General features: G+C 46.2%; 1 protein-coding gene and 1 pseudogene across 1 annotated transcript; both read right to left on the bottom strand.

Moving 5' to 3' along the window:
* Positions 1 to 939: 939 nt before the first annotated feature.
* LOC128975842 (solute carrier family 2, facilitated glucose transporter member 11-like) lies at positions 940 to 10,905 on the bottom strand (annotated as a pseudogene).
* A 2,179-nt stretch (positions 10,906 to 13,084) lies between these two features.
* LOC128975841 (solute carrier family 2, facilitated glucose transporter member 11-like) lies at positions 13,085 to 23,027 on the bottom strand. Its single transcript, XM_054392898.1, has 12 exons — positions 23,007 to 23,027; positions 22,820 to 22,918; positions 21,690 to 21,850; positions 21,067 to 21,191; positions 19,675 to 19,804; positions 18,625 to 18,773; positions 17,630 to 17,817; positions 16,288 to 16,398; positions 15,563 to 15,664; positions 15,088 to 15,163; positions 13,989 to 14,116; positions 13,085 to 13,291 (listed from the first exon to the last, which is right to left on the bottom strand). Exons 1-12 carry the CDS (start codon positions 23,025 to 23,027, stop codon positions 13,085 to 13,087), a joined length of 1,497 nt encoding a protein of 498 aa, XP_054248873.1.
* Positions 23,028 to 23,482: the final 455 nt, after the last annotated feature.

Below are 23,482 nucleotides of genomic sequence, written 5' to 3'. Positions count from 1 at the left end.
ATGGTGCAGAACTTGGTCCTCACATCCAATCTAAATCTGCTCTTTTCTCATTCCAAACCATTGCCCCTCCTCCTGTCAATGACATGGAAGCAGTAGTACAAAGATGAGAAAGCTAAACCATAAAGGCTTAGCTTACTTGTTAGATCTCTGCCTTTGGGTAAAAAAGAGGAAGGATGAGTAGTCAACACAATTTGAGATGTTGCTTGCAGAAGGGTGAGAAAGAGAGGCCTTGGCATGGAGTTAAAACCACACACAAACATTAATGCTGGCAGGTTAATCATGGACTTCTTGGTTTATCAGTAACTGCAAGAGATGCAACAGTAGGAAGCATTTGGGAGAAGAGGCCTCCTGAGGTTTGGCACATTGGATTTGTGCAGCCTGGGAGGATGGCTGTTGTTAGAAACCCTTAGGAAAAATCCCTCTGCAGCCTTCCTGTAGGATCCCTTCAGGTACTGGAAGGCAGCTCTAAGGTCCCCCCAGAGTCTTCTCTTCTCCAGGCTGAACAGCCCTCAGCCTGTCCTCATAAAAGAGGTGCTTCAGCCCTTGAATCATCTTTCATCATCTTTTCATCCTGCTCTTAATCCTGAGCAGAGCTTGCTTACAAAAGTAAGAAACACGAAGACAAATCCTGTTGCTCTAAAATGAGAGCCAAGTAGAAACACCTGAAATAAAATGGATGTGTTGTGCCTGAGAATGTTTTCCATGTGCCACTCCTGAGAAGTGTCCATAGTTACTCATATCTTCCTGCTGCAGAGGTGTCCTAGGAAAGAGTCATTGTCTCTCAGCATGGAAAGCAAGGATGAACATAAGATGGGAATGCTTGGATTAATGACAAGCTAGCTGTGGATTACTTTTTGGGATCACATTTTATTGAGGAAATTCCATGTTAAGGTTTAGCTCTCAGTTCCATCTTGAGACAAGCCTCTTTGGCAGTGGAAGTCACCTGTGGTGGCCTGTCAGAGCTTGGTGCAAAGTCTTTTCTTCAGCAGCCTTCTCCTCTGCAGCCTGAGGATCTTTTTTCTTAAATCAGCATGCCTTGAATTCTTCTGTCATTTGTGAGGTTGATTTTCCTTTTGTTTCTGGGAGGAACATATAGATGAGAATCACTGAAACTGCCAGTACAGCAATGAAGATGAGGAAGCAAAATGGACCAAGAAGCATCTGGAGATGAAAATAGAATGAGATGAGTGATTTCCTTGGCCACACTTGCACCTACAGATTCTTCTAAATTTGGGATATATCTCTGGGAAATGAGAAGTAAGCTGATTTCACTGAAAGGGATATTGATATATTTTCAGACTGGGGAAGTGTTTGACATAAATGGTCTCCCTGTACCAGTATCAATAAGGGAACCACAGCTTTGATCATCTGCAAGGCATTTCTTCCTACTCCCTGTCCAGACCAGCCTAGAAAACCAGTTTAAACTGGTAGAGGCAAAGAGAAGATTCAAATCAAATTACATACGACAGCAAAGGGGAAAATCATCCCAGTGAAAGTGAGGCCCAGCCAGATGACAATTCCACCAATGACAAAAGCAGAGGACCTTGTTGTGAGGGTGAATATTTCATTCATTACAGATGCAACAGCTCCAGCTGAGGGGAAAAAAGGCACAAAAAAAGCAATAGAGACTTTGTTAGAGCTAACCATTTCCCTCCAACTCACTAAATTTACATCACTGGTCAAACCTAGCCCCAGTAAGTCCGGCTAAATGTGGCAACACAGCCACCTCTATCTGAAGCCCCCTACAGACTTCTCTGATTGTCCCTGGATAGAGATAGAACACCCTGAAGTGCAGTTTCTCTCCACCCAAGATGTATAAAATAAAGAACTGATTGGCCCTAATGTCCCATTTCTCACCATTGCCCATAGCAGACAACTGGCTTCTGTTGCCAGGGGAATTCTGTTAGGTTTTCAAGACATTCATGGGCCTCATATACAGCCCTTGGAACAATAAAGGCTGCCATTTGAGTTTGAAGACTGCAATAAGTACAAGTAGGGTTTAGTCGGAGAACTTCCACAGTAAATATTGGTCTTAGGTGAGTGGAGACTTAACAGAGAGCTGTGAATTTGGTTCTGGTGTTACTCAGATGTAGGTGGTTGAGGTGACATTAAGAGAGAATGAGAAGGGACAGAGCAATGCTAAGAGACAGACTGTGTGCCAGAGCAGGGTTTTACAGGTGAGCTGAGAAAACCCTGGTGGTTTAGAAGAGGCTGCCATGCCCTTAGGCAAAGGCAGAGCCTGTATGCACTGAGCAGCATTCACACCCTCCAAAACAAGACTCAGTGAATTGATTAACAAGTATTTTTTTGGCTTGAGTCTGTAACCCAGTGAGAGCAAACAGGGTCCTGGTTCATCAATCTGAAACGTCTCAAATAATTTGTTAAATAAATTGTTTCTTGGTCATTGAGTCATCAAAAATTGTGACTCCTTCCATTTCAGTCCAGACTAAGCTGTTGATTTTCAAAGATGTATCTGGTTTTGCTTCCCTGTGTTCATGCCCTGTGCTTATCCATGTGGTCCAAAGCTTCCTGTTGCTTTTGCTGTTATACTCACATGGTCCCACTCCATAGGCGATGATGAACAAAAAGATGAGGATAACACTGCAGTAAGGCAGCCAGAGGAAGAGATCCTAGGCAAAGGTGAAAGGAGGGACAGAATGAAAATTAATTCTAGAGCTGCATCATGGCTGATCCAGACATGCAGGAGAAGTTACACTTAGGACAAAGCTCATGATGCTGAGCTCTGTAATAGATGCTCCCTGGAACTACTTAGCTTTGTGTGCTGAATGCAGTGGAAGGCTAAAGGTGCCTGCACCTATCTACAGAAGTGAACTGAACTGCACCCTGGTCTGCAAAACAAGTAACAAATCACAGAATCCTAGGCTGGCTCAGGTCAGAAGGGGCCTCACAGATCATCTCCTCCAACCTCCCTGCCATGGTCCAGGACACCTCTCAACTAGACTCAGCTGCTCAAGGCCTCATCCAACCTGGCCTTGAACATCCCCAGGCAGGAGGCAGCCACAGCCTCCCTGGGCAGCCTGTGCCAGACTCTCACGAATCTTGTACTGAAGAACTTCTTCCTCAACTCCACTCTAACCCTGCTCTGCCTCAGCTTCAAACCATTCCCCTTGGCCTGTCTCTTGACACCCTCAGCAAAAGTCTCTCTGTAGCCTTCCTGCAGGATCCCTTCAGGTACTGGAGGGCAGCTCTAAGGTCCCCTGAGCTGATCACAGCTTGGGGAAATTTGTTCCTGGTTCAACCTCATTTTCTGAGTGAATTAGACAACTTCAGGGAAATGTTTAAATCCCTGTGAACCAGGAAGGAGCAAAAGTTTATGGGCTGACAACACTGCCACTACTCAAGCCTTGACAATGGGTTCCTCACTACTATCCACCATCCCACACAGAAGTAGATGGAGAGCTGCACTATGCAGCTGGATCACTTTCATCAAGGAGAAAACTGGTGGTTGTTGGAAGGATCAGCACACACTGCTTCAGCTGCAGGAGGCATGGCATAGCACGTGGGAAAGGTGACGGCAATGATGCTCATATGAAGATTTAAAAGACAGCAGAAGAAGACATGGGAGTTTTGGAGACATCAGGCAGACAGAGAGCTGGAGGAAAGCTGAGCCAGGCCAATGGCTTTACAAAATGTTTTTCAGTGACTGACTGAAAGCCTGATTTAAAGAAAATGATGAAGTACAAGGCAGGACAAAGAAAGCCTTGCAGAGGGGCTGAGTTTATGTTCAGAAGATGTTCTGACCTGCTCTTTTGGGCATGAAAGTTAAGGATTGGCTATCTGTTGTCCTGCACAAGGAGTTCTGAGGCAGCTCTACTCCCAGAGAGCTGTTTGTTTACACTCAGTATAAGGCTTGTGTCAGGCAGCACCAGGGTCAGAGCAGCCGGCGTCCAAAACGATCAATAATGGAGCTCTAAGAGTGAAAAGGAAGCATGGCAAACCCAGCTGCCAGTCTTCCCACCAATCAAGCATCTCTCTTGAGTTCTTTCTTTCCTTTAGAAAATACAAATCTGATTGGTAGCAAGTTCATTATTTATTAATTTCCTTCCAGCCTCTTTAATGCTATGAATTGTTATTGCTGCCCAGCATTGAAGCTCCTGCTTCTTAAACACTTCAATCAATGCAAGTGTGCTCCAACTCCTTTCAAATATACCACAAGCACATGGCAATAAATACACTTGTTTATGTTTGAATGACATTTAATTCTACCTGTATTGAACAAGGGAGGGATTTTCTATCAGAAATTATGGAAAATGAAGATGGGAAGAAAGATGTAAATTGTGGGACAAAACTGGGAGTGGATGGCAACAACCCACTTTACAGATTTGTGCAGTACCACAAACAAATTCTTCAGTTCATAAGGAGAAGATTCATTTCCTTGCAGAAAGGTTAGATGGTAACAACCCACTTTACAGATTTATGCAGTACCAAAAAAGCTTCTTCAGTTCATAAGGAGAAGATTAGACTCAACTCACAGGCACTTTAACTCCTTAAGCCCCAGAAAGGTCTGACTTACACAGAAGATGACAGAGATGAGCTCAGAGACTGCAACTCCTAGAGAAACATATGGGATTATGCTTTCATGCAGGTTGGCTGTCTGAAAGATTTCTGAGGTGTAAAAGGTGATCTGGGAAACAAGAAATATTTTCAGAATGAAGCATAGCCAATAGATGTGACATGGACTTCACCAGCAACAAAGCTTAGCTTTGTTGTAGCTACAAAAGCAGCAGTGCATCATTGGGGCTTAATGGAGATGACAAATCTGCCTGAGATGTGAGAAATCAAAAGGTTAATGGAGATAAAGAAAGGGTTTGAAAGTCCAGGAGAAAAAAAATAGAAAGAAAGAAAAAGGAAGAAAAGGTAGCAGTTGAAAGGATCATACTGCCTGTAAGACACAGGGAAAGATGTTTTGCCAAAGAGGGAAAGGAACAAGTTAGGGAGTGAAGAAAAAGAAAAGCAGTCTCAGTCTTAGCAGACCATACATTATTATACAACCAGTTGGTTCTGTCACCCTTTTGCAATCACCAAGCAGAATCTGCCTCTCTGTAAAGTCTCTGATGGACTGGGCACCAGTTCCCCATCAGCAGATCACAGAAGTGCCTTCTCTGCCCACCTTGCTCACAACTGTAATGCACAAGCTGCAGAAGAGTGCACAGGCTTAAGAATGGAGAGAGACCTACTGGCAGATGATCAAAATGACATCCAGGGAAGTGGTGATTAGCCTGGGCTGTAGAGAGCTTGGCCACCTTCATGTGTAAACAACTGAAAGGAAATCACTTAATGGATAAATCTTTATCAAAAGGAATGAAAATTGGACTGTTCTAGCTAACATTCCTGCTGCAGAAGTCGAAGGAAGTGGAGCTGGCGGCCTACACAAGTGGATCTCCAAGCTGTAGCAAGCATTAGGTTCTTTATGATCCCTCCTCCCACAGAGCCTTTGGGAGTACCATTAGGGAAATGAACACAGCTGTGTTCCTGCAGGGACTCAGGCAGAGTCGTTCTCTTGTGCTCCTACATTCGAAGCTCCATTAAAGGTATGAAGAATGCTGGTAATGATACAACAGATGTTCACAGGCAGTGGGCTCTGTGTGAGGAGGAGTAATGCAAATCCAGAGGAAAGCATCAAGTTGGAATTGTGGTGCTTTGGTTACTTAACAGTAGATTTAAGCATGGAAATAGAGTGTATTCAACTGCACTCAGGCCACAGAGCTGCAGAATCAGCAAAAGGAGAAGCATGGTGATCAGCTGTGGATACACTGATGGTTCTCTCAGCACCTCTAGGACTGAGACGATTTTACTGCCTTTTGTTGTAGCCTTTTCCTTCATCAATCAAATTCTTCATGCTAATTCGCTTCTACCCAGAGCTGCTTCATGGCTACAGAAGAGATAGAACAGAGTATACTCCTCCATCATCTGATCCACACAGAGCTCTGTGTCTTTCAACTTCTAATGGCATTAAACAGTTGCAGTTCAGTCCATGCTTTGACTCACCAATCACTCAGCAAAGAACTGGAAACATGTTGAGACTTGCCTAGAAAATGGCTTTCAACTTACTCTGTAATATTTCAATCTCAAATATTTCTAATGGCTCTGCTTGGTCTGCTGGGATCTAATCATGGAATTATCAGGAAATCTGTAGCTGGTTAATAGATTCCCTCCATTAGCTTCACTTTTCCAAAAGCTTACCAAATTAACGATTTAAAGGTTTGTTTTACCTCTCAAGCAACCATCCTTGTCTCCTTTTTGCAGCAAGAGATAAGGAGGGGACTCAGGGAAGAATGGCAAACAGAGCAGTTGAATTGATGCCATCACCCCAGGGAAGGACAAGAGCAGGTTCCACGTGTCTTCAGTTCCTAAAAGATCCCTATGGAGGCACATTAGAGAGTGTTCATAATCCAGCACAAGTACAATTTACAACTGCTTTGGTGGTTTCTAGATCCTAGACTAGCTAAAGAGACACAATACACATACAGGCCTTGAAAAGATCAATTCAAGAACAGATCAAGTCAAAGAGAAGATGTTTAGGCTACGGAAAGGCAAACAGACCAATGCTTTATTTCTGCTGCAAGGCTGCAGTGATTTGAGTGTTTTCTAAAGATCACCAGAGTTTGAGTATTCCCACAGCAGCCTCCTGAAGCAATACTGCAGTTCTGCATGAGGAAATCAGGAAATCAGCAGAGATTTCAGATCTCAGAAGTTTACTAAGAGCATTTACATTTCATCTTTAGCTTCCACAACTCCAGAGAGATGGATTCATCCTTTCTCAAGAGAAGGGCCTTTGTCTCTCCACAGCATGGAAACCTTAGTGAGTGCTGTGGGGTAGATGCATCCTTTTAATGTATGTCTGTTCCTAGGACTGGAAGAATTACAAGTTTCTTACTGTGCAGAAGACAAATACATAGCAAACAGGATGAGAAGGAGTAGCACAAATACCGTAACCCGAGAACTCTTGCTACAACTTTTCCTAGTGCAAGGAACGCAGAGGAGGTCACATTTACAAATCCACGCAGCTTCTTAGGTGAGATCTCTCCAGCATACTGGATGTGGGCATTCATATTCATTCCTAGGGTGAAGAAGAGAGCTAAAGCTACAGAAAGCAAGAGAAAGGGGCTCTTTTCATTTCACCTTCAGCTTAAAGGTAGCTCTTGCCTCTCTATGTATCTTCCATGGTAACAGGCTGAAAAAGTACCTTTTCCCTTTAAAAAGTACCTTTTCCTTTTAAAAAGTGCCTTTTCCTCTAAGCAAGATGTTTAGCTAAGCCATCAGATGCCTGTCTCCCCAAGAGCTCTAGAAGGCAAAGCACAGCTCATCTGACCCTGTCTCGATCTGGTCCTTGTTCCACTGGGGTTCCTGCGCATGGCCAGGTACTCCCAGCGGGAGGATTTCTGTATGCACCCCACAGCTGTCACATTACCATGGAGTCGTGGGGGGAGTCCTACCAGCACTGAAGCCCTCGAGGAAGCCCGACGAGGGTCATCTCAAAAGACCTGGCTTTCCTGCTGAAGCCAATGTGCAGCGTGGCTATGATCAGGACTACGTCATCGAACAGCAAACATTTCTTCCTGCAACAGCAAGCAGCACAGGGCTATGATCCACACTTTGTTTTTTCGTCTTTGACTAATCCTGCTTGTTCTCCTCTGGATTTTGCAGACCAAGCCATGGCTGTGTTTAAATTTATATCCACTGTTTATAGGAGGAACGTATCTGATTCTAAAAAGGCATGATAGAAGTGGGAAGGGAGAAATTAGATTCCTCTTTTCCATGCTTACACTATGTGAGCCCCCCCAAGAGGCTGAAGGAAACTCCTGCAGGATAAATACTGATAAGGAATGGTCTTTTCCATTTTTATCCTGTGGATGAGGCTCCCTGCAGGTGTCCCTAGAACAAGGCAGATCCAGCTTCAGAGAACTTGCTTCACTGCCCACCTCAGGCTAGATGCTTCTGGTGTTCTCCTTTATGGCTACTCTCAAAGAGAGGGTTCTGAATGTGGCCTGAGGGACCTGCGACTCTGAATATCCTTACAGAGGGAATGGACCTGCACAATTATTTTTTTTAAGGCTGCAATCAATTAATAATGAAAAAGATTTTGCCTACAGGACACCTGGCCCCTTCTGCTCTGCTGCTGTGTTGTTGGGCTCCCTAGGGCAGTACTGATGACGAATTTTCAGAGATTTGTGTCTTAGTCTATTTTCAGCAAAAATAAAGGCGTTGTATAGCACCTGAAGGAATTGTATAGCACCAAAAACTGTGGGAAGGGGCATGAGAAATAGTGGCATATTCTCATCTTTCTGGCATACCTAGGTGCAGTTACACATGCTGAGGAAATCCTGCCTCAGAAAGTGGGTCATGAGAATTCTGATACCCATTGTGTTGGGTGAGTAATATTTCATTGCAGCCCTGATTAGGAAGCTGTTGGGAAAGACACTTACTTGCCACACTTTGCAGTCAGGTACCCACTACACAGACAGCCCACCATCCCTCCTACACAGAACACAGACACAATGAGGGACCACAGCAAAGTCAGCGTCTCCTGGGACAGCACAGAACCGTAGTGCTCCAGCCATGTTTTGTTGATGAACTTCTGAATGTGCTGTGACAGAAAAAGAGATTTTCATCCCACTCAGGCATTAAGCATGTCCCTGTTCACTGCAAGGAGGCTTTGGACTAGATGACCATTTGTGGCAGTTTGGGCTGGGTGCCCCCTGTCACTGCTGCATGAGATACACCTCTGGAGTCCTGGGTGCTCGCCCAATAGGGGTGGACACAGGAAACGACGTATTTCTACCCATAAATCCTGTGCCCTATAAAGCCATCTGCAGAGTCATTCTCTTTCTCTCTTTCTTCCCTCTCTGCTCCCCTGGGAGATGTCCTCTCTTATCAGGTAATGCCAGGGGAGTATCCTCAAGGCCTCTTAGGCCTGTCTAGGCCTAGTGCCAGGAGGAGAATGGAGGGGGGGCAGTTTCAGACCTGGCCAGCCTGAGACTTGCCTAGCAGTGGGAGGGGGAAGAAAGAGCCCTGGGGGTTTGGGTAGACCCTCAGGTGGGAGGAAGGGAGGATTGGGAAGCCTTTGGGAATTCTGTGAGGGGTTCTGTATGCTTTAGGATGTTCTTTTCCACTATGCTTTGTAGTTTGTAGTTCTCTGTAGCTTCACCAATTGCTTTTCCATTTAAACTTTCCATCACTCTCCAATCCGTTTGCGTGTGTCATTCTTTTGTCCCTTTCGGGGCAAGAGATGTTCTGGCTGGCCTCAAACCAGCACAGATTTTTTGGTAGCAGAGGTCCCTTCCAACCCAAGCCAGTCTCTGATTCTGTTCCTGCTGCAGGTAGTGGGTAAAAAGAGAAAAGGGCTGACCTGAAGGGTGAGAGTTAGTTTTTAGACTTTATTTCTGAGGGGTGAGTGTCAGGATGAAGGTGCCACTCTCTTTTCAGTGGTGCCCAGGGATAGGACAAGGAACAATGGCCAGAAGCTAGAACATAGGAGGTTCCTCCTCAACACAAGGAGACACTTCTTTACTGTGAGGGTCACCGAGCACTGGAGCAGGCTGCCCAGAAAGGTTGTGGAATCTCTTTCTCAGGAGACTTTCAAAACCTGCCTGTGTGACCTGCTCTAAGTGATGCTGCGTGGGCAGAGGGGTTTGACTTGATCTCTGGAGGTCCCTTCCAACCCCTAATATTCTGTGGTTCTGTGATTCTGTGAGGATGTTGATAGATATTGTTTCCACACAGTTCTTTGGGAAGCTGTCTTTGGAGCACAGCTCCTAACAATCATGCCAACTTATTTTGTCCCTTTGACGGTGAACAGCATGGCACTGGAAAGAACTGGAAACAGACTTAGATAGCAACATCTAGCAGGTTTCTTTAGAGAATCTTCAAAGTGTGAAGCCTAGTCCCAGGAAGAGCAGCTACAGATGTAGTTTTCTGAAGGCTCTGCTTACTGGAGAAGCAAAATTGATCACAGACATCTGAAAACCGGCTAGATGGGTTCCACCAATTCCTTGCACCACGATTGTTAGCAACAGCTTCTGGTGCTGAACCTGCCGAAGATGATGAAACACATCCTCAGTGCCTGACACCAGAGTGGCTGTCAGACCGTAAGAGGATTCATGAGATCTTGTATCTTCACATTTCTATCATTAAGAAGCCTTTAAAATGCAAAACCCCATTTTGAGTTGTTCAATAATCCAGCAAAATTGCTGGGAAATTGCTAAAACATGAATCTGCACGTTCCTCTATGTTTCTTTCCTTATTAGCAGCCTGAAAAGATGCCATTCTCTTCGTTCTGCTAGGTACAGAAATAATAATTAAAAAATGATCATAAAAGCCTTCTTCAGGCAGTTTGTATTTGCTTTGGTACCAGTGAGTAGCTACAGGTTGCTTGAATCTTTTTCCCTTCAACTTTGCCTCTCCAGAGACATTGTTCATCAGTTTCCAGGGATTAACCACCTCTGTCCACTTAGACACCCTGCTTGACTGACTTCTATTTAAATGCTGTGTTTTCATGATGTCTGTGGGATTTCAGAGCACTGTTCACCAGCAGTTATATTTTATTAAGTCACCCTCTAAACAGAGGAGTACCCTGGAGAGTGCAGGGCAGTAGATGGCAGTGGGGGGGTTCTGTTTTGTCTTTTTCACTGCTACTATTTCCTCTATCTCCCTCAAAATGCCTATTCTTTCCTGACTTCCCAGATCCTCTTTTTAAACCTCTCACTCTTTCCTATTTCTCTCTGGAGATGCCATGTGGTTGGTTTTATCGCTGCAGCAGCGTTGTCCCAACCATGTGCTCTCTTTGATTCCCTTTGCTGTTATCTGTAAAGATCACACTGCTGTTAATCACTAGGCTGAGAAGACAAGTTGGCTACTCACCAGGTCTGAGAGGAAACCAGCCATTGCTCCTTGAAGTCCTGCCTGCTCCAAGAGCCCTTGTCAAGCCTGTCAGGTGGGAGGTATGGTTTTTACACTCAGATTATAAGAATTTGGGATAATAGCAAGGAAGTTAAACTCTAACTATGTGGCTTTTAGTGAATTGTGTCCTCCTCCAACACTGTCCAGGGTCTCATCTTGCTGGTTTAATTATTCTAAGACCCAGATATGCCAAGCTGATAACAACATTGGTAAATGTTTAGCCTTCTTGTATTGGGGGAGCTCCCCTTTACTCACCCTGTTAAACCAGCTACTGTGTGAAGAGTCAAATGGTGCTGCTGGCTTGCTTTCAGGGGAGCAGAGTCTTTCTTCACTTCTCTGAGGAGAAGCTTAGGCAGTGTGTTTCCTCCTCTCCAGCCTACTACAGAGATAAGCCACCCAGTGTTGTAGCTGAGTGGTAATGCCTCTTCTTGCCTGCTGTAAGATTTTCAGTCACTTGAAGGGGTTTATGTTGGTTCTGACTGTGGTATTGTGCAATCTGTGACCTCCAGCCTTGAAACTATAAACTTCTTTTGTAATAGGATTGCCATAGGGAGGATGGCTGTGATGGGAAAGTCCACTGCTCTTGGTATTAGCTCTTGGCACTGCCTGTTAGAGGATGGCACTGCAGAGGATGGTGTGAAGCTAAAAGAGCAGGAGCTGTGAAAGAAACTCTCACTCAATATTTTGGTCAGCTTGCAAAATTTATTGTGCAGCATCTGCAACAGTCAGTAGTAAAGATCTCATTTCCAGAACAAGACAGACACAATATCCATTACCCTAACACCACACTCTCAGAAGACAGGCTCTCCTCTGTCCCTGACTCCTTCCATCAATGAAAACCCCATCCAGGCACAGTTTTTCTAGTCACTGCTTATTTTTATTTCTTTATCAGTAAACTGCAAAGCAGGAAGAAGAGCAAGAGCATGACACATCATGTAGCAATGAATACAAAGAGAGAAGCCATTCCTACCAGGTTTTGCAAAAAAATGTGGTGTATTCAGAGACCTGGAGAGAGAAGTAAGCAGGCAGACACTCAGATTGGCTTCTCCAGGGAAGGAACCTCTCTCTTTTTTTGGTGTACCAGTTACTCCTGGGAACTCAGTCCAACTGAAACCCAGTGCTCCTTCTCCCTGTCGTAAACAACTGCAGGCTGAAGACATGCAGTGTGAGCTTTGCTTCTGAAGAAGGAGCACTTGTCCTTCTCTCTAGATTAGCCCCCTCACGACTTCCTGCAGCTCTGCTTTCTTCACTGAAGCCTTCTTTCAGTGTAGACATATCCCTGCTCATCCAAATGGAAGAATCTCCTAAATCCAGGCAATGCACCTGATGACCAAGCAAGGAGTTTGGCTTGAGGTGTTAGGATGCTTGGCTGGCTCTCTACCATAGTGTCTTCTTTACACCAGGACCTCTTAACTCCTTCACACCTTTTTTCTTCTGATGTAGCAATGACTTGTCTCTCAAACAAAAAAAACCCAAACCAACCAACACAAACCAAACAAAACAAGGAGGCTGCAGGAGGCTGCTGCAGTCACTGAACTGTGGCCATAAGCTCCTCAAGAAAGTCCTAGTTGCTCCTATACCCTGTACCTACTCTCAAGTGTGTGAGAGGAGGATACATTGCATACCAGTTGTGTCTGCTGATACCAAGGTGCTCTTCTTCCACTGGATTTAAAGAGCTGGACTCCTCTTCATCTGGACTGAAACTCCTTCTTTGGGCAACCTCAGCAGCACTGACTTGTTAGCAGGAAGAGCTAAGTTCTAAGGGAAAGCTCTGGCTTCTTGTTCTCTCGGTTTCACAAGTGTGCTGGCCACCTGAACCTCCCACACTCACTTCCTCAGCTAACTGTGGAGGCCTGGGTTTGCTAAGGAAAAGAGCAGCTCCTGTGGTTTCAGTTTTCAGCTGCTAATTTGCAGGGTCTGACGGAGATCTCATTCCTTTATACATTCTGTTTAACTTTTTTTTTTCTGCAGAGGATTTACTTCAGCTCATACTTCAGCAGCTGGAGAGCACCACCAAGTTCATCTTGCACCCTGCACTGCTGATGATTGTTTTTTTTAAATACACATTTGTGCTGTTTGTGGAATAATGAATCCTCTCTTGCTTGGTGAGGCTTCTGGGCACTACAGGAACAAAAGATCAGGATGCAGAGTGGAGAGTTTGTTATTAAAGCCTAGTAACGACCATCACTGAGCACTTCCTCTGCGGTAGGGCTGTCTGTCGCTTCTTGCCACGGTAGTTCAGGTGGTTGAACTCCTCCATGACCTGCAGCATGGTCTTTCCTTTGGTCTCTGGCAGCACCAGGAAGACAAAGATAGCCATGCACAGGCAGTATGTCAGGAAAATGATGAAACAGAAACTGCCAAGACCTTCCTATAGCAAAAGAAAGAGAAAAAATGTCTTCATATAAATGGATTGTTTCTTTTTTATTATGATAGGGAGTTTCTGGGTATGTAGCTGCTCAAAAAGCTTGGTCAGGGACCCAGCAGATGGGGGAATGGCACTGTGGTGAGATGAGTTAACTCTCCTGTTTTAAAGAAGGCAGGCTGTATGCTCAGCAGACATTGAAAGTCTTTGCCTAACAAGTCAGAGGAAGGCTGAGCTTCAGTTACTCTTCCTTTCTGCTCCATCCTTCTCAGTGCTAGGCTGGGGAAGGGATGTAGCACATTAGGTCTCTCCCTCCTCAGAGTGCAGAACTGCAAGGGCTTTTGTTTCCTGCCACTTACTAGTGCTGGGTCACATATCTGGGACTGCCCATTTCCCACATTAACCCTGAAGGAAATGCACATACAGGACAGAGAGGGAGAAGAAGGGAGCCCCTCATGACATCCAAATCACATCTGACAGTGTTGGTGCCTCTGTCACTGCTTCTGTGTTTGCCACTGTCACGCTCCAGGTGAGTGCAGAGTTAGCAGCATTTTGAGGCTTTGTTGTACTTTCACTGGGGTAAAGAGGCCATCAGAACTGCAGTTAGTTTGGACCATGATGTGTTGAAAAAGAGAACCATGCTCTGGGCTCCAGAAGGGTCTATCCCCCTCTGAACTGAAACCAAACAACCTACTTTGCTTACCACAATGAAAGGGAACACAAATCCAAGGATGAAGAGTAGGATCCAGCCTACAATGCCATTAAACACATAAGCAGCTGGTCTGTATGACTGAATAAATATTTCTGTGAGCAAGGGGCATAATACTCCAGCTGAAAAAAATGTTAGAGAAAAAAGGAAGCTCAAAAATTCTGCAAGATGCTTCTGGAACTCACACTTCAGATCACCACACATTAATGATTGCAACTGACCTGCAGGTGTTTGAGGTGCTGCTTGGCTCTTCAGGAGGAAGGCATGTGGGAATGCAATATGAAATGAAGTTTCAATGTGCAATGTGCTCTTGTGGCCAAGAAGGCCAATGCCATTCTGGGGTGTATTAGAAGGGCTGTGGTTAGTAGATTGAGAGAGGTTCTCCTTCCCTCTGCTCTGCCCTGGTGAGGCTGCATCTTGGCTATTGTGTTCAGTTCTGGGCCCCTCAGTTCAAGGACCTCAGGGAACTGCTTGAAAGAGTCCAGCACAGAGCCACAGAAATGATGAAGGGAGTGGAACATCTTCCTTATTAGGAGAGCCTGAGGGAGCTGAGGGCTCTGTGGCTTGGAGAGGAAGAGCCTGAGGGGTGCCCTCATTCATGTTGATAAAGATGTGCAGGGTGAGTGCCCAGAGGATGGAGCCAGGCTCTGCTGGGTGATGCCCAATGCCAGCACAAGGGGTAGTGGTGGAAGCTGAGGCATAGGAAGTTTCATGGAAACATCAGGAAACAATTTTTCACTGTGAGGGTGCTGGAGTCCTGGGGCAGGCTGCCCAGGGGGGTTGTGGAGTCTCCCTCTCTGGAGATGAATTCAAGACCTGCCTGGGTGTGTTCTTGTGTGACCTGCCCTAGGTGATCCTGCTCTGGCAGGGGGTTGGACTGGATGAGCTTTTGAGATTCCTTCCAGCCCCTGGCATTCTGTGATTCTGTGAAGTTTTACCTCCTATGGCAGTATGGGGGGAATATCTGTCCTGCACTGAAACAGGAGCAGGAAGATTCATGCTAGCTCTGGACCAGTTATGCCTAGGACCTCTCCCAAAGGCTGTGGTGAAAAAAGAAGGAATATATGAAACCATTCTAGCAGAAAATACCAACCTGGCCCAACACCAAAGCACATGATGAAAATAAAGATGAGTGCAACAGAGCAGTATGGTACCCAGGAAAAGGAATCCTGTGGTAGGAAATGAGAAGCAAACAAAATCAGAAATTAAAATGTTATTTGTCCAGCTCCATCAGGAGCATTCATCACTGCTAAGCATGTCAGTGCTTAAGCATACATCTGTTTACTGCCAGGAACTTCACAAGAGATGATAGTCTCGGCAGTGAGCGTGGCTCTGTGAAGCCATGGATGTGCTGTGTGAAGCCATGGATGTGGCTGTGTGAAGCCATGGATGTGGCTGTGTGAAGCCATGGATGTGGCTGGGAACACTCTGCTAGTGTGATGGTAAGCCCCAAGGATACTTCTGTTCCCACTAAGAAATTGATTTGAGGGGAAGAAAATAGGAATGGTATCTGCCATGTGCTACCAGATGAAGACAGGGCACAGCTCTAACACCTGATGGGGTCTTACCTGTAGTGAAAGCGTGGCTGTGAGGAGCCCTAAAGCCAAGGCCATAACTGTGTAGCTTCTCCACAGCAGGGTCTTCCTCCCTGCACGCTCAATCAGGAAACCCTGGAACCAGGAGGACATGCTGTCAGCTCCAAAGGAGGCAAGCCCTGGTGAGCTGCTCCCGTCAGGCATCTCTGGCTCTCTGCCCCCAGACAGGGTATCTCTGGAGTCAGGGACTGGGATGTGGTACCTCTTTTGGACAGTGAGTAAAGGCATCTGGGGATCAGAGCAGGACCAGGAGCTGCAGGGAGCAGGGGAAGGTGGGCAGCTGCAGGGCTGCCTGGAATACTGCCTGGGTAGAGGAGGCCTGAGATGGCACTCTGCAGGCAAAGGACAGCTAGGGGGGACAGCAAAGAGGAAATGCTTGCACAGGTAATGGCCATGATTCCTATAGCATGAGTTCTACTGCCAAATGGGCACAGGGACTGCCATCTGCCCTTCCTGCAGGAGGGAACTGCGAGCTAGGACTGGCTGAGGCTGGGTGGTGATTTTGAGGAAACAACTCTCCTGTCCTCCAGGAGGCTGAACATAAGTGCTCATGTTTGCAGGGGGTGTGGAGATGATTTTCTGTGAACTCTGCTGTTGTGGGAGCAGTTTGATTCCTGAGGCTCCTTTTCCAGCTGTTCTAAAGACTGACCTGAACCACACAACAGAGCAGAATGAAATCCAGCTGAGAAGCCACTTACACACAGAACTGTGGTGAGGATCTCAGTGATCCCAACTCCCAGGGAGACATAGTGGGTTTGATCAGGGGGGATTCCAGCCTTGATGAAGACATTGTATGCATAAAAGTAAACCTGGAAAGCAGAGGAATGCACGAAGGCTGTACCCATCCAGACACATTTACATTAGCTTCTCTCTTTTGCTTTTTGACAGAGAATAATTAATTTGGCCTAAAGAGAAAATCTCCTTGATTGCAGTAACTATTCCTTGATGTTTTCCTGAGGTTTATTTGTGCAGAACAGCTTTCATTAGCAGCTCTGTTTTGAATTCAGCAACAAATACAGCCCTTTTCTTCTTTTCTTTGCTTGCTTTTAGCATTGCCTTTGCCTTGTGTTACAGGTTAGAATTCTGACATCTTTCACCTGTTTTAGTGTCTCATGCCCTTTGGATGAGGAGCACACAGAAATGTAGACAGTACATGCTAAGCAAATTATTGACATTATCTTTCTACAGCATCTTTAAGCCTTTGCAGTGTTTTTGATCATGAATTTTTTCCCCTGGATTTAAGTACTCCTAAAGTATAAGAAATCCCACTGTTAATATTCCCAGTTTCTTAAGGGTATAGTTACTGCTGCACTAGTGGGGATAGAAAGGGCCCTTCTGAATCCTGAAGTCTTTCTGAATTTGTTTTCTATGCCTTTGCTAAGAGTTAGTTTTATATAATAACTGTTCCAACACTCATTACTACCTACTGAAACGGGGAGATTTCCAGAGCAAAGGTGGCTATCAGTAACTGCCACTTATATTACTGGGATGTTGTCATTGTCTATACTCTGAGAAGGAGCAAAGTTAAAGGATGGAGAAAGGAACCCAAAGGGGTGAAAGCATGGAAATGCAGTGTCAGTGTTTGTTACAGACCAGACTCAGTCTGTACTGAAATGGATGGGGAGCTTTGGGCAGGGCATTCTGGAGTTCAGACACCCAGAGGAGGTTGTGCTGCTCTCTAGCTGCTCTGTGTCTGAGATTTTATTGCATCCCCTCCCTTCTCTCATCATGACAGTGCAATCCATAGAGATCCCTCCAGTTGCCATTTGCTAAAACAGCTCTTGACCTGGCCCAGTTGGAGATGTCCCTGCTCATTGAAGGGAGGTTGGACAAAATGACCTTTAAAGGTTCCTTCAACCCAATGCAATCTGTGATTCTATGATGTATCCCAAGTTCAAACTTCCATGGGAAAAAATGGCAATAAATTGTAACACCAGATCCCTCCCTACAGCCAGTGTTGCAGCCAGCTGCAGCCAGCCAGTGCTGCAGAGGCAAGGATCTGTTAACAACCTAGAAAGTAGAGAGAAGGAGCACACCAACCATGTTGGCACCAATTAACTGCATGCAGGAGGAGACAAGGAAGAGAGTTATGAGCTGCCAGCGGACAGATCTGTCACGAATCAGGTCACAAACACTCTTAGCTTCCTCCCCACAGATGGCTTCTTGCTCTGCCACCATGTCATCTATTTCAGCCTTGTGGTCACCATCACCCCAGAGCTGCTTCACAGCTGGAAGGAGAGGAAAAGAGAAGATGATTCCTCGTCCAGACTCACCAGTGCAGACTTGAATTCAGAGGATTGTTTCCTGCCTTGCAGTGCTTTATTTGAGCCTTGGGCCATTTACTTGTGTGAACTTTCTAGAGATCTGGCTTTGAATTAGACACAGATCCAGTTCACTGCTGTCTATTTTATGGATCATTATGGATGTATTCTATACCCACAAATCTTTGACCTCACCTGTGGCCAATAACTGCTTGTAGGCTTTCAGTGTAAATCGCACCTAAATTCTTACCAATCCCTCCCCAAATACCCTGCAGCTAAAGGTGCAGTTCTAGGGCATGCATTAAAATGCAGACAAGGAAATGCCTCCTGCATTAAAAAATAAGTCTCCATGCACAGAGCTTTTCTCTTTGGTAGCTAAAAGCCCTCAATGGCTGTTTCTGTGCTGATATCAGCAGCTGCTGTCAGGGTTACTGAAGAATTGGAATGTTATGGATGGGTCACAGCAGGACAGAGCATCCCTTTCTTAGGGCCAGAGGGTGCCATATCCACAACCCCCCTTGTCAGGGCAGAGTCTGGGGTGATGGAAATCCAGGCTCTGTGTGCCCACGTCCCTGGGAGGGTCCTGGCAGAGGGCAAGGGAAATGCTAGTGCCAAGAGAGCACCAGTATGAAACCAGGGGAGGCTCTTTCATTAAACCCGAAGGTGGGTTTAGGGCTTAGGGCTGATCTTTTCTCCAACTCCACCTCTTTTACCAGGCTCAGGTGGAGCTTTACTGGGTTCCACAGACCAAAGCTTTGTTGCCCATCTCCTTACCTTTGAGGCATGCCTCCTTGTCTTTTTTGTCAATGAGCAGGTAGCGGGGAGAGTCTGGGAAGAAGGGGAGGGTGAGAAGCTGAAGGAGGGCAGGGATTGCGTTGGTTGCCATGAGAACAGGCCAGAGATCATCTACTCCGAGAACCTCCCTGAAACAAAACCAGAGCTGAGCAACGCTGCGTGCTGACCGTGGGAGCACATGCGGGCACAGGGTGGTCCCTCGGCCCTGCCACCTGTGTCCTGGCAGCTCTCACCCAGGAATCTCCAGCGTTTCTCAGCCTTAGAAAGTCTCAAGGGGAGCAGAAGGGAGAGCCGAGCGCTGTGCCTGCAGCACACGAATTGTTGTTGCCACCTGTTGCTCAGTGGTAAGCACAGCAAGCCTGGCTGCATTCTCCTGCCACAGCTGAGAGCCCACAGGGACGAATACTGTCCGGGCACAAAGGCTGAAGAAAGAACCTGTGGTAGCTGATCCCTCTGCTTCTGATCCAAAGGGTGCCCAAGTTACAATGAAGACAGGATCCAGCCTGGCACTGACTGCCCCAAATAGCAGCTGCTGTGTTTCCTGCAGGGAACCATCTTTGGCACAGGAGCAGTAGAAGAAACCTATGCAGAAGGAACCTGTGCTGGGGGAAATGAATCCATCATAGCTTTGAGGTTGTGTGTGCGTGCTCAAGGAGAGGATGTGCCAGCCTCTGTATTCTCAAGAAAGTTTGGATGAATCTGATATTCCCTACTACTCTTAAAATAATGAAAAGGCCATTTCTTACAAAAGATGGATTTCTTTCAAACCCACTGAAATCTGTTCAAGTCTTTTATTCTCTGTATCTTGGTCTGTCCTCCTTAGGAAGCAATGTTGTTCTCCAGGACTAAATATTTTGTGTGACTTCTGTTTGCCATTCCTTTGAGTCCCGCATCTGGGCTGAGCTAATTCAGCCTGGCTGCTTAGGATGCCCTGAAAGGAGCTGCAGGTTTGCCTGCCCATAGGCTTGCCCTGACATCTGCATATCTTTTAATAACAAACTACATGAAATGGGTCTCAGAGCCACTTACCTGAGCCCCAGAGCAAACCCTGCAAACTTCCCAACAGCGATGGCAGTCGAAGCTGTTATGGCAGTGAGCCCCCGGAGCTTACGCGGGGCACATTCCCCAGCATACATCAGGTGGATGTTCAGACCTAAGCCTGCAAGTGACAAGTGACTGCTAGGGCAACTCAAACATTATGAGGACACCATTCTGGGCACAGCATATTGGGTTAGGCCCTGAGGCACATTTTTAACCATGCTGAGTGTGCATCTGCCTGATGTGAAGCATGCGCCCAGCACCGTGGCCTTGAGTCTTGGCTGAGGGTTTCCCTAAGCAGCTGTGCTCCCTGGGGAGTCTGCTCCTCAGAAGGCTGGCCTTCTCTTGCAGTCTTCCCTACAGGTACATGTACAGGATCACAGGACTACAGGGTGTTAGGGGTTGGAAGGGTTGGAAGGGACCTCCAGAGTCCAACCCCCTACCAGAGCAGGACCATAGAACCCAGCACAGGTCACCAGGCCATCCAGGCACCCTTGTAGCCCTCCCTTGGACTCTCTCCAGCAGATCCCTGTCCCTCTTGAACTGGGGAACCCAGAACTGGATGCAATATTGCAGGTGAGGTCTCAGCAGGGCAGAGTAGATAGGGAGGAGAACTCACTGGATCTGCTGGACACACTCTTCTTAATGCACCCCAGGGTACCATTGGCCCTACAGGACTGCTGTAGCTCCCTGTAATCTCAGGCTATCTGTTTCAATGTCTACTCAGGACGCTCTGTGCCCTATTTTGTGCTTGAGACCAACAAATTAACAAATTCTGTACATTCCATTTGCTCAGTGAATTCCTATTTATCCTTTTTTGGTTTGGGTTGGGTTGGGTTTGTGGGGGTTTTTTGTTGTTTTTGGTTTTTTGGGGTGTGTTTTTTGTGGGGTTTTTTGTTTTTGTTTTTTTTGGTTGGTTGGTTTGGTTTCGGTTTTTGCTGGTATTATCTTTATCCAGCTGCTCAGGGATCAAAACCACTGGCAGAATGTAACCTCCTGAGAGCTTTGAAACTAGAACTGCCCAGCTAGAAAAGCATTCACTTGCCTGCATTACAGAAGGCAGTATCAGTCACAGCAAGCAGCAAGAGCAACAAGAAGAGGTCAGCTTCCTGTGGAGTAAGCATGTTCCCTTGACACATTGAGTGGTTTTTGGCCTTTTCACAAGCCAGCAGCACTTTTGGAGTGAGAAATGGAGGTGTCACAGAGGATTAATGTGATTGTGTTTGTGTTTTCTTACTTGGTTAAAAGCACGTTCAGCAGTCAGGCCCTCTGCAGACTTCACTAAAACTGTGTGGTGCATCCCCTCAAGTCTGGTGAGCCCCTGTGACCCTCAGTCACTGCTGACCCTACTATTTAATACCATAGGTAGGAATGCTAATTTACCTCCACACACTCCAGAAAATAATCTTCCAGCAATGATCATCTCAAAGGATCCACACAGCTGGCTGAGTCCCATCAGAGCTGCACTCAGGAGAGCAGGGATGTTGGAAAAGAGCATGGCCTTCTTCCTGGAATCCATTTAAACTCATGTGAGCATAAATATAAACATTGTCCAGGTGTCAGGCACAGCCTAACAGGAGTGGCATGAATGCTCTCTGCCAGGTTCTGAGCTCAGCTGCAGAGAAGGAAATGGGAACAGGGAATCTTTGTCATGGACTGATAAATTAGTTGAAGCTTTTGATGCCTCTCGGGAAGCTAATATCTACACTGTAGAACAAGATCATGAGTGGCTGGTTGAGAAATTAACTTCAGAATGCATGCACTCCTTGAGTTAATTCTCTGGCCTGGGTTCACTTATTGGGGAGAGGGCAGGATTTTCTGCATGGTCATTGGCAGATTTTGCTATCCTGTTTTTTTACCAAGCTGCTCTGAAGCAGTGCTGGGCTGCTTGCAGTGCTGGGCTGCTCACAGTGCCACTTTACAAGCAGCCTTTCTCTCAGGACACAGCCACTTATTTTTGCAGCTGGGGGTGTAAACAGAAAGATATATGTAATCATTGTGCCTACCTTCCAAATCTAACAGACAAATAGCCAGCAGACAAGGACCCTAGAAGTCCACCGATGCTGTAAATGGACACCACGAAGGACCACATCAAAGTAATTACCTCCTCACTGGGGGAGGAGCCATATCTCTGCAGCCAGGTCTCATGGATGAAGCTTTTGATGTACTTTAAAAAACCCAACAGAAACCGATGGATTCAGTCAACATGTTTGTGCAGAGGCACACCTCTTTGATTTCTCTTGCCTACTTACAGCCCATTCTGGTACCTTTCTATCAACACCTTGGTTGAAATCTTAGCCCTGGTGAAATCAAAGGGGATTCTGCCACTAACGTCCCTGGAGTTAATGTTTTAGCAACCAGATGCAATGAATAAATCAATTAATAAATGAACCAGTATTAAACAGCAACTCTGAGGCTAAGAGAGTGGCAGGTTGGTCTTCTGTTTATGTGCTAAACACTGATTGTTTTGCCACCTTCTTCCCCACCATTCTTTCATCTCTGTCTCCCATCCTGTCTGATGCCTTGGGTGAAATCCAAGTTTGACTTCAACTGACTTCAATGAGATCAGGATTTGTTCCTCAATGTGGCCCATAGAGGAGTCTGTCTGTCCTACTGTTCATAACTTCCATGGCATTCTCATTCTTGATGAGGGGTCCCAATGTGGTAATAGCATGAGCTCAGTGTCCTTGGCACCATTTAGGATGACCAACACCTTCCCTAATTTTCCAGTTGCAGGTATTAGTGCTCACTTCAACTGTAGAGCTACCGTTCTTCCCTGTCCTATTACACCTCACAGTGGCTTAGACCTAGTCTCTGTGGCCAAGCACGCGCCTCAAGGCACCGCCTGAGCACTGGAAAGAGGAGCATGTCCTGTGAGCAATCCTACTCAGTAAGGGTTTGGCTGACTTTATAGATCCCACTCGTCTTCCTCTTCCCAGTTCTGTCACACCACACAGATGTTAGAACCCAGTGAAACACAAGAGCAATAGCAGCTACTCTGAGAACCAAGCAACCAGGGTAAGTCTAGTTTTGAGAGCATTAACTGTAAAGCTAGTGATTGCATCTAGAGGCAGGAATACGTGAGGACACTGAAATCCTCCTTAGCAACTCAGTTTTTTGAGCTGGCCATGCTTACCTCAGCAGGAGAATTGATAATGGAGATCTGCAATCCATATTGGGAAGCTCCACCGATGCCCAGGACAACAACCAGGAGGAGGAGATTGTAGCTCATTTTCTGACAGGAGTTCAAAATAGCGAACAAAGCTGGTACAGCTATTCAGACGTGCCCCTAGCTGCCCTGTTTTCCCTCCAGCACCTCTAACAGCGTGGGCAATGCCATGCATCTGCCGCTCAGAGCAAGAAGCCAGCACAGGGTGGAACAGAAGACCACAGCTACTAAAGCACAGGACAGTGAGACATTCAAGGACAGACAAAGCTCACAGCTGTTTTCAGAACCCAGTTACACACTTCAGTGCTTCTGTCTTCAGCTCTGGCAGTCTTAATCTGCACTATCATAGGGTAACTAGTTGGGGGAGTGTGGTGCAATGTGCAGATATTATGGGCACGATTTCCATCTGTTTGTCCTTCCTCCTCCTCCTCCTTTCCCGCTTGTTTGCTCACCTAGATGAAGATTTTGCTCAGTGACTCGGCTGAGACTAGATAAACATCTGGCAATTGAAGGGCATTCCTAGTTTCCCTTTTTTAGAACTATACCTGATAGGAGGTCTCCCCTCCCAAAGCAGTGCTGTGATACTTGCACAGCCCATCCCTCCCACTCCCACCTCTCTCTGTTACTGAT

This window comes from Indicator indicator, chromosome 26 (genome assembly GCF_027791375.1).
Source record: "Indicator indicator isolate 239-I01 chromosome 26, UM_Iind_1.1, whole genome shotgun sequence".
NCBI classification, from domain to species: Eukaryota; Metazoa; Chordata; class Aves; order Piciformes; family Indicatoridae; genus Indicator; species Indicator indicator.
The sequence above is the reverse complement of the archived record's forward strand: the minus strand, read 5'-3'. Positions and strand labels throughout refer to the sequence as shown.